This window comes from Austrofundulus limnaeus, unplaced genomic scaffold (genome assembly GCF_001266775.1).
Source record: "Austrofundulus limnaeus strain Quisiro unplaced genomic scaffold, Austrofundulus_limnaeus-1.0 Scaffold192, whole genome shotgun sequence".
Taxonomy (NCBI): domain Eukaryota; kingdom Metazoa; phylum Chordata; class Actinopteri; order Cyprinodontiformes; family Rivulidae; genus Austrofundulus; species Austrofundulus limnaeus.
In genome coordinates, this window is record NW_013952594.1 from 585,011 (window position 1) to 596,127 (window position 11,117).

The following is an 11,117-nucleotide window of genomic DNA, read 5'->3' on the forward strand; positions in this document are numbered from 1 at the left end:
AAAAAAAAAAAAAAAAAAAAGAAATAGATTTATGGAAATGAGGTTTTGAGAGCCCGTCCAACTAATACATGATAATTTGGCTTGCCATACATGCACGTATGTAACTTGCGTGACTCCGCCCCATCTCCTTCCTCTCCTCCTTTTGTGCATTTTTACAGGCTACTCCTCGGCTACGACTGGGAWACACACATAGACAGGTGCGTTTGGTATCTTTATAGTGGAATACAACACATCTAAACTTGATTTCACTGCTCAGTTATGATTATAGGTGAATTCTGAATACAGATTTCGTTTTTTCTGCCCGTTTTAACAGAAAAAGGATGGAAATGCAGCAAAGATGCTGGGCCTGCTACTTTCATACATGCCATCTGCTGCTAGCTGGTTAGCTAATATCTGTCGCTGCGGTCATTTGAATTGGAAAGTAGTCGGCTCTTGTGCAAGCTGATAGTGATCAAGAAGTTCACATTTTTCGTCGCTTTTGACAAGTCACGACTTTCCTGCTTCATAAGCTGCCTTTATATTGCTTATAAGAATCACTTATCTCCTTGCCACCTTGACACCAAGCTAATGCTAATTTGTTAGCAACGCGAGGGCATGAAGATGCTGGCTCAGTAACCTTTTCATCACGAGTCAGGCGTCAGTCAGTAGTCTGTAAAATTACAGCAGTGTTTTTCTGCTTCTTTCCTTTTGCTTTAGTTTATTTTTTCTTGTAAATGTTAACTTTGAAGCGGCGCAGAAGGACTGTTAAAATATATAAAATAAATGCTTAGATAAGTTCGTCTTCTTGCAGKTTGACGCCTTCAAAGTTATTATGCGATGCATATAAATGTACATTTCAAACAGAAATCGTAACTGGAYTCCTCAGCTGTTAATTTGACGCTTAGTTCCACGTCCTTTAGCACGTCCTTTAACATTTCTGCCTGTGAGGAAACCAAGCAAGAGGGTGTGTTGCAGYCTAATGATGAGCAATCCATTTGTAAGAAGTCACGGAATGTAAATGCTGTAGTAAATGCTTCCTGATTTTGTCATGTCATCAATATAGCCGTGGTGACTCATTTTATAGAGCTGTCTGAAGGTCTCGTATGTGATTTGGCATTCACTTTGTGTAGTTAGACTTTGAGAGGAAATATAAAACTGCACACAGACAAGTCAAACACAGCATGGTGTTGCAATGAGCTAGATACAAGATGTAGTCATTTTTCTATTCTGAAGATCCTCAATTATGTCAAAACATAACTTGGAATATCAAAGTAAGAACTTGCTGTGACCAATAGCTTTTGCTCTTTTTACATAGTCTTATTTCAAACACCTTGGCATCCCGGTTAAGTGACTATTATTGTAGTTGACTTAACATAAATACACAGAGTTGTTTATTCAAGGACAAATATGTGTAGTTGGGCAAGTGTCTGAGTGACATTACTTTTCAGACATCATAAGCCAAAAGTTTGGAGATGACTGTTTTAAGCTCTAAAGGTCTATTAAAAGTTTTTTTATGTACTTAATTATTTTTGTCAAATAGTCATGATCCAGCTGAATTAAAATGTAGGATTTTAGTTAATTTAGTCCATTGAACAGGCTCACAACTAAATTTGGCTTATAACATTTCAGATTCAGAATCATTCACTTGCAGTTTAATTTGATCCTSTTTTCAGGGTTGGTGTGGATTTTGCCTTGAACTACATAAGCAATTGCAATGACACAAAGAATTCAAGAATTTCTGCATAGTCTTTAAACACATTATCTTCTCTCAATATTAACATGTTTGTTATCAATACCCCTGCGCAACAGCTGGTCCTGTACTTACTGTTGTGCTTTTATAAATTCAGATGATGAAATGCCTTGTGTAACTGTGTGTTCATGAAAATAAAAGACAAATAGTTGCTCTCGTAAATGATAGCAGGCGGTTCAGTAGATTAGCAAAGAGCTTGCTTTGTGCTTCAAGCCGCGACACATTGTCCATTCTGGACTTGGCTGCTTTCCTTTTGAAACACGAGCTTCAGGGAAAAAATAAAGTGKTTTTTTTTAATGCAAAATAGTTTAAAATGAAGTGGACATACTTGCTTAAAATATTCATAATATCCAAGGCAAACATTTTTGAAAAGTAAATTACCCACTAAAAAAGAATAAAGTCTGTATAGTTAAAACTTAAAAAAAAAAACTTTTCCAGTCAGTCGATGACCCTCATATGCTCTTGACATTTTTTTTTGTTTTGGAAACATGATGCTTAGTCTGTTCAGTTGCCCACCTTTGTGCTGGTTTAAGACAAAAGTTTGAACTAAAAGAACCCCCCCCCCCCCTTCCCCCCCTTTTTACAGATAATGGCTGTACCTCCCACCTATGCTGACCTTGGAAAGTCAGCCAGGGATGTTTTTACAAAGGGATATGGTAAGCRCAAAGACGCCTGTCACACTTAGTTATTTCTGTCAATTTGAAGTGGTATTAGTTTATAGAAAACTGATTTATGATAATAGGGCAACGCTGTTAGAAAAACTCAAGTAAATAGACAAATTAAAGARCGTTTTGCTTAAAATGTGCTATGGATGCAGTTCTGTATTAGGCTGATTRTTGCTTAAATGGTGAAGATTGTTTAAAAAGAAGCGACTAATCCCCAAGTCCCAGCTTTATTTATAGAAACACAAAGTTTTGTAAGTTAAAATCTTTATTAAGTGGTTTTTGTTCATTTATAAGAGTTGCTGTTTATTCTCTTGGTTGCTCAGTCTTCACAGTTCAATTTTTATATAATCTTAAAGGGATCCACGATTAGTTGTAACATTAGACTTTATTTTATAAACATTTATTTTAACTGTAAAATAAAAACTAAAAATACTGTAGGCTGTTTAATTTTGTAAATTTTTTAAAATATATTTTAACACGGACGGAGCCATTTTATTTACACACAAAGCATTCTGGGTAAATGATGACGTGGATAGGTCATCGGTGCGAGGCTGCTAGCGAGCTATATCCACCCTGAAGGTTAATCTTGGACAATATCTGATGATCGACTCTTTTAAATGAAACCAGAGAGCGTTGACAGAGAGGAGAAGGTAGAAATGACTCAGCCTGGAACTGAAAATATGGATGGAGGACAACAGAGCTGCTTCATGGAAGAAGAACCTCAGCTTAACCTGTTAGCCTTTGCGCAAGCGCTGATGCTATTTTACCTTATATGTATTAGCTCAGTGATAGCGTGACTAAACTGAGGTCCTCCATCCATATTTTCAGTTACAGGTTGAGTCATTTTTGTGTTCCCCTCTCTGTCATGTGGATGGAGGACCTCAGTGATGAGAGGAGAATGTGTAGCGCTGAGCTAATACATATAAGGCAATATAGTGTCGGTGCTAGCACAAAGGCTAACAGGCTTAAGCTGATGTTCTTCCATGAAGCAACTCTGTTGTCCTCCATCCATATTTTCAGTTCCAGGCTGAGTCATTTCTACCTTCTCCTCTCTGTCAACGCTCTCTGGTTTCATTTAAAAGAGTCGATCATCAGATATTGTCCAAGATTAACCTTCAGGGTGGATGTAGCTCGCTAGCAGCCTCGCACCGATGCCTATCCATGTCATCATTTACCCTGAATGCTTTGCTTGTAAATAAAATGGCCCCGTCCATGTAATATATTTTAAAACGTTTAGTTTAAAAATGATAAAAACTAAACAGCCTACAGTATTTTTAGTCTTTATTTTACAATTAAAATATATGTTTATCAAATGAAGTCTAATGTTACAACTAATTGGGGATCCCTTTAACAGAAATATTGAACATGTTTGACCCTGCTTACTACAGTAACCTTTCTCTACTTGTGCTGTAAATCAATCAAGGTTATTTAAAAGATTTGGCCACAACTGGTCTTTTTGTACACAGCTGTGCCCCGGTGGTTAAACACCAATGTTCAATAAATATCTGGGGATTTTCCACACCTTTCAGCAGTTTGGATTTTTTTATGCAACACCAAGTCTGAATTATAAAATAGCATGTGTCCTTAGTTTGTTGCCACATGTTTAGGCTCAGGATTAAGTGGAAACCACAGGACATTTCAACCTGAGCTCTGGTGTGCTTATTGAAAGCAATAACGTCATAATCTCTAAATAGCTGTCAAGTATAGTCATGCAGGGTTAATGTGAAATTACTCAGATTAAAAGGTAAATAAACCTAAAAAAGTCATTTTCACGGCTGTCCTTGTATACTGACTTGTATTCATTTTCCTTCCTTTTTTCAGGATTTGGGGTCATCAAGTTAGACTTAAAGACAAAGTCTGACAATGGACTGGTAAGTTGTCACCATTCATTATCAGATTATCAGTGCTGCCAGCCCAGACTGCAGGAGTCCCGTCTTCGCTTAAGGAGGTCCTGGTTGACAGTGAAACACCTTGTTTTCTGAGCAACACAAAGTGTTTGAATTGATGCAGAGGTGCCAACCATTACGATCTCATTGTAATCATTACGATATTGAGACCCGCTCTGAACCATTACGGCGTACTAGACATTTATAACGATCTGGCCTTGCGCCGAGCTCTTGGGAACTGCCTCCCGCTGCAGCAGCATTTTTCCACCTACGCGGTTCGGTTTGGCTCCACCCCACTCCGCACCCGTTATCGGTCTTTCCACTGTGACTCCTGGCCGCACTCTGCCCACTTTTTTGGACCTCCTCTCGAGGTAGTACTGAGGCCGGCACAGTTTGGGGCATGGAGGTGCCGAAGCATGTAGCAGTCATGATTGGCCAGTGAAGCTGCCTGGATCACGTAGTTCCAAATGATGGCGGAGCGCTGGGAGAAGCTAAAAATATATTGGGCCCATTTCAGAGCAGTGAAGGACCACAACAACAGTGGGAGTGGCTCAATGCCGTGGGACTACAGCTGCTGTGGGTAAATGGAGGGGATCGCTCTTTACAGCCACCGGTTAGTTAGTTAGTTAGCTAGCTGCTGCTACTGTAGACTGGTCTCTTCAGAAACTTCATCTGCAGACGGTGAGGGCTTCGTGCATTTAGTGAGATATTGAACATAATTTATAAGACACGTCTCGCTTGTGAAACTACCTTTTTATAAAGTTTGTTCCGATGTGTCCTTTGTGCGTGTTCGTTTCTGATGCTAACTAGTTAGCGGCTATCGCTAGTTAGCGATCCAGGCTAAAAACAACAGCCCAAGCTCTACATTTATTGTAAATAGTAATTAATTTTGACCGTATTYGAGGCTAATCGTTGGTTTTCTGTTCAGAGTCAATATAAGCAACGGTTTGCTGTAGCAGGGTATGATTATTATTTACAGACTAAATACCCTGCTACAGCAAACCGTTGCTTATAAATGCAGTAATACAAAACCAAAATGATTTTCTAATACATGAAATTACAGCTACTGTACACTTTATGACTCGGAGTGTGAGTAAATATGTTTTTTTTTACTTATGAATTTAACTCAATGAAAAAMAAACAGCAGATTGTATCTTTACTGCACAAAATAAAAGTCAGACAATATATACAGCAGCTACATTTAAAAGACGTTACCCCTCCGAACTGAGCCGAGAGKAGCCGGACTCAGTAATGGAAAAGACTWTTCATCTGTTTTTATTTTTAAAAGACAAATATAGTTTCCTCCTTATTCAGTTTAAATATTGTGACAAGAATTCCCTGTGACTACAAATTCATCTTCAGCTGTTGAGTCTGATTATAGAAGGGTGAATGAATAAAGGAGACCCACTAATAGGATAGATGTATGTACTGTTTAGCAAAGTTATGTTCATAAAGCACCCATTTTATAAAATCTGTTTTATCACTTGTTACTTATAATCTCTCCATCTAGAAATAAGTAGGTTTGTATGAATACCAACGAACGCACGGCACAAATGCTCTGAGACAATCATTATGATGGATGGCTCCAGGTTGGCACCTCTGTTGATGCATACACATTTAAGAAGATTTTTGAAATGCACTGGTGCAGCGCCTCAATATTAGAGCGTTCTCTCCTGAGTAAATACTCGGTTCTTAGAAGTTTTTGTATGACTGATGGGTTATAATCATCTGCAGGAGTTCACCAGCGCATGTTCTGCCAATACTGAGACCAGTAAAGTTGGTGGGTCGTTGGAGACCAAATACAAGTGGATGGAGCATGGACTGACCTTTACAGAGAAGTGGAACACTGAAAACACCCTGGGGACAGAGATCACCATTGAGGACCAGGTGATGTGGTGTGAGGAGTCATATTAAAATATGTTGGAAGAGAATGTAATTAATATTTACTTTTTAAAGAAAAATTATGTCCTCTGTTGTAATGCTTTTCTGTTTTTCCACAGTTGACTAAAGGTCTTAAGCTTACATTTGAGTCATCCTTCTCCCCAAACACTGGGTAATAATTTTTTTTCATAGCTTCAGAAAATTTACTGCTGGTAACTGGGTGGCTTTGTTCTTATTAAACTACACTTTTTTTTATTGCCACTAAAGTTTAGTGTAGCTGTATATTGTCAATAATTGATTTTTATTTCTGTGACACATACTGCCAGCAAGAAAGGTGGCAAGATCAAGACAGGCTACAAATGTGAGCACATCAACCTCGGCTGTGACGTTAACTACGACATCAACGGCACAGCTATCCACGGTGCCGGCGTGGTGGGCTTCGAAGGCTGGCTCGCTGGCTATCAGACGACCTTTGAGGCTGGCAGGAACAAAGTCACTCARAGCAACTTTGCTGTTGGATACATGACTGATGAGTTCCAGCTCCATACAAATGTGTAAGTCTACATGAAGCAGCAAATGAACATGCTGTTCTACCGTCTTTTAAACGGTTTCCAATTAATTGTAGCTCTAATATTGATTCTTCTCAAATTACAAAACCATTAACTGTAATTATACTGGACTATAAATAACGCATCTTGTGATAATTATTGGAGAACAGAGATGCAATAATTTAAACTGCAGAGAAACCTCGGTCTGTCTCCAGATGGCCTCTCCAACTAAGCGGCGGCCATTTTAAGGGACTAACTCAAACATTGGTGATGGTAGATCACTATACAACCACACTACATGCATTTGATTGCATGACCAAATGTATGTAGACATATCTACACCTGTAGAACTGCTCCTAAATGAATTGTTTTGTTGTTGGCTGTTCAGCTTTTTGTTAGAAGTCAGTTGGTTAATTTTTACTCAAGTGAAARKTTGTATTACTAAAGAGAGCTGGAGTGRGAACACAGAAGGAAATCGTGTCAGACAGTGAGCGTGAGGGACAGGGCTTGTTCCTGCTGTGCCCCCTGACAAATCCTGTCAGTTTCAGTCTGCAGCTGAAGCGGTAATGCGGGGTCAGACAAAGGTTAATGTGGGCTTTTCATCAGTAACAGTGCATCTCAGGTGGGTTCACTGTTACTGATTGTTGTGAGGTCAACTCTCAGACACGTGAAATCCAAATGAGTTTTCCTTGTCAGAAGTTTTAGTTGCCCCTTTTTTAAATAGAAACAGGATCTAAATAAGGAAATATTTGTATTACATTTCTATAAAATTTATCAAATTGTTATTTCCCCAGAAATGATGGCACAGAGTTCGGTGGTTCCATCTACCAGAAGGTGAACGACAAGCTGGAAACAGCTGTCAATCTGGCCTGGACTGCTGGGAACAGCAACACCCGCTTTGGCATCGCTGCCAAATACCAGATTGATTCGGATGCRTCTTTCTCTGTGAGTAACTTTCATTTTTAAAGTTAAAGTGAGGATTAAATGCCTCACTTTAAAATCAAKGGTATTGTACGGACCCTCGCCCCCCTCCTAAAATATGTTTTCTTTAATCTGACAAATGATCCATAGCTGTAAGTCCATGTATGTGTATACACCATGTTTCTCTTGAAACCCATTCAAACAAAAATATTCAACAGGATGAGTGTCTGCTGTAGAAAGTCTTCTTCTAATTCAGTCCTGTCTATCACATTAGTCGTAAATCCCCCTTGCAGCCGAGCCAATTAGTGTGCTCGGTTGTTAACTTAGGTTATTTAGGCTATATTTATTTGAACTGACAGGTGTTTTAATTTTAAGTTGGTTTTGAGCTATGACAGACTTTAAGCTATTATTGCATTTAAATTATTCTTTAACAATTAAGGAGGTTTAATACATGTATATTTGTTTTAGTAAATCTTGGAAAATGGTGTCTAAGCAGATGTAGTTCTTCAATATTTTATCCATGTTCAACTCATTCTTCATACGTTGGTGTAGATTCTCATTCAAGTTCAAGTTTATTTTATTTATATAGCACCAAGTCACAACATACATTGTCACAGGGCACTGTATATAAAAAAGAACAATCTAAAGAAGAAACCAGCAGATTGTGTTGAATCACTTCATCACAGTCTCCCATCCTGAGCAAACAGTGGAGAGGAAAAACTCCCTGCTAATCAGGAAGAAACCTCCAGCAGAACCAGGCTCAGTATCTGCTTCAACCGGCTGGTTGAGGGACAGGATAGAGACACAGACAAACACATTCATCTAAAAGAAAATCCTAAGTGATTAAACAGAAGTTATTTAAGTGATTATTGAATGTTTAAATGTTTTGCTTCAAACTATKTGTTGTACACAGGCCAAGGTGAACAACTCCAGCCTCGTGGGTCTTGGCTACACTCAGACCCTGAAGCCAGGTGGGTGCAGTCAGTTAGTTATTGAAATAGACACATACAGTATATGTTATGTTATATACATGTTTTAATGATCAAGGATAATTTCAAGTCTTACTGAGTTTGTATTCTTAGAAGTTCAATGACATCAAGATTAGTCATCATTTGTAAAATTTCTTTAAGTAGAAAATAATATATAAATGTTGTGTTTTGCAGGCATCAAGCTGACACTTTCTGCKCTACTTGATGGCAAAAATATCAACTCTGGTGGCCACAAGCTCGGTCTTGGTCTTGAGTTCCAGGCATAAAAAGGGAAGGCAGTGGCTCTCCAATCCTACAAGCATTTCCTCACCAAAAAAAAAAGAAGAAATCAGTCCTTTTATTAGTCCCACCTCACAACAGCCCCTCCCCTTCCTCTCAAATGTTACAGGTAGAAGCAAGGCAGAGTGGTGATTTCTTTTTTTTTCCTACAACACTCCTACTTTCAAAGGACCACGTAAAACAACATCCATCATTTCAAGAGCTGATCTTAAAACAAAATTTTCAGTTTAATTGAAGGTTGGTACATTGCAGAACTTGTAAGGGAACAGTAGCCTTGAATGCGTTCATGTTGGTCTCCTTTTWTTCTTTTACGTATACATTCTCATGCAATGTTTTAATTTGTTTCTTGTACATTAAAAACAGTGAAACAGGAACATTTAAATCAGATCAGGCCAAATATATATATATATACTCAATGTACTTGTATGGTTACTCCTCCAGAGGGTGTTGTTACATAGCACTGATGAACACTCCTTCCTCCAAAGGTGTAGTGTTTTTATTCAAATACTTCCAACACTCAGAGCTCTTGTGTGTCTTTATTTTAAAGGAGAAGAGTTATTTGCCCCTGATGTAAACAGCTGCCAGTAGCTCTAAGAGACACTACACCCCAGTGTGTACATTCTGTATTTTTGTGTTGCCTGTCCTTTGTGTCTGTGCTTTTGCTGTGAATCATGTCTTTTGTTACATTTAGCAGCAGAGAATATTATTTTATTGAAGGTCTTGCATAGAAACCACTGAAAGTCTTAGAAAGACAGAGATATACGATAAATCTTATCTCGAAGAAGACAAACTGTTGTGAATGTTACTGATTTCTTGATCAGAGTTTGAGCTTTTTAGGAGGATGAAAATAAAAACACTCCTGGAAAWGGTTGTCTTCCACAACTGGGAATGGGAATCAAGATTATTATACTTGACAGGACTGTCACTCCTTGAACTAAATAATAATAATAATTAAAAAACAGATCCAGTTCCTTCTTTTTYTTTTCATTATGTGTGTCTTATTGTATTTAAATTTTCTTAGGGTACTTTAGTGTGGTGGCATTACTGTATTATTGAACAGTAATCACCTTCACTAAAGCAGTTATGTTTTATTTTTTATTTTTTGCTATAATAAGCAATGTCTTTACCACCTTGACATCCCAAATGAATTTGACGTTTTGGTAGGAATATTTCACAACTGCCCATTAAATCATTTTATTATCGAGGCCTTGGAAGGCAATCAAATCCGTGGAAGACTGCCATGTATTGTAAGATTCACGTGTATATTAGAGGAGAAATTTTTGTTTTAAGTTGTGTGGCAGTGCTCACGTTACACCAGATTTGAGAGGTGAAAGCATCTATCTTTTACATGGTCTTAGAAAATAAACTACAAGAAAATACAGAAATAAAAATTCCAAATACATACAGGGTGTATGATATTTTATCAATGGCACGGTTAAGGTCCATACAATAAAAGTAAAATTAATGCAGAGTGGCTACACGTTAAGGAACACARGTATATCACCGCGGTAAAGCTAGCCGGCTCTGACTCCAGCCGGCCCAGCGCACAATCTACAATTGCGCGGTGGCTCAAGACATTACGGTAAACCTATTTACGTGCTGCTTTCACAATAAAAGCGCAAATCCGGTCCATGTTTGACCTACTCAAAATAGCTTTCCAGCCGCTGCATTTGCAAACAGAAAATAATATATGCTGAAAAACTATTATAAAATAAAAACTTATCTATCTATCTATCTATCTATCTATCTATCTATCTATCTATCTATCTATCTATCTATCTATCTATGCTTGCAACTACATCTGATGTGTAATTTCAAACTAAAAGACTTTCAAAAATGTCAATTTTTTATTTTCCCTCCATAGGTTGCCGTGCCCATTGCTGAGAAACTCTCTGTTTCCAAACACTGCTACCACTTCTGGGTGACAGAGGGACACCTCTAGAACAGAACCAGAAAGTGGCAACCAGATCTGATGTGTAATTTCAAAATAAAAGACTTTCAAAAATGACAATTTTTTATTTTCCCTCCATAGGTTGCCGTGCCCATTGCTGAGAAACTCTCTGTTTCCAAAGACTGCTACCACTTCTGGGTGACAGAGGGACACCTCTAGAACAGAACCAGAAAGTGGCAACCAGATCTGATGTGGAATTTCAAAATAAAAGACTTTCAAAAAAGTCAATTTTTTATTGTCCCCCCCCTAAGTTGCTGTGCCCATTGCT

At 38.2% G+C, this 11,117-nt stretch overlaps 1 protein-coding gene across 1 annotated transcript; it reads left to right on the forward strand.

Moving 5' to 3' along the window:
• Positions 1–124: 124 nt before the first annotated feature.
• Positions 125–10,300, forward strand: vdac1 (voltage-dependent anion channel 1; the record flags this gene model as incomplete). The annotated part of the gene is given in 9 exon segments (XM_014018419.1): positions 125–197; positions 2,316–2,385; positions 4,216–4,265; positions 6,015–6,167; positions 6,281–6,333; positions 6,488–6,715; positions 7,504–7,654; positions 8,544–8,601; positions 8,794–10,300. Coding segments are annotated over 9 exon segments (928 nt in total), but the record flags the coding sequence as incomplete, so codon positions are not given.
• Between the last annotated feature and the right edge of the window lie 817 nt (positions 10,301–11,117).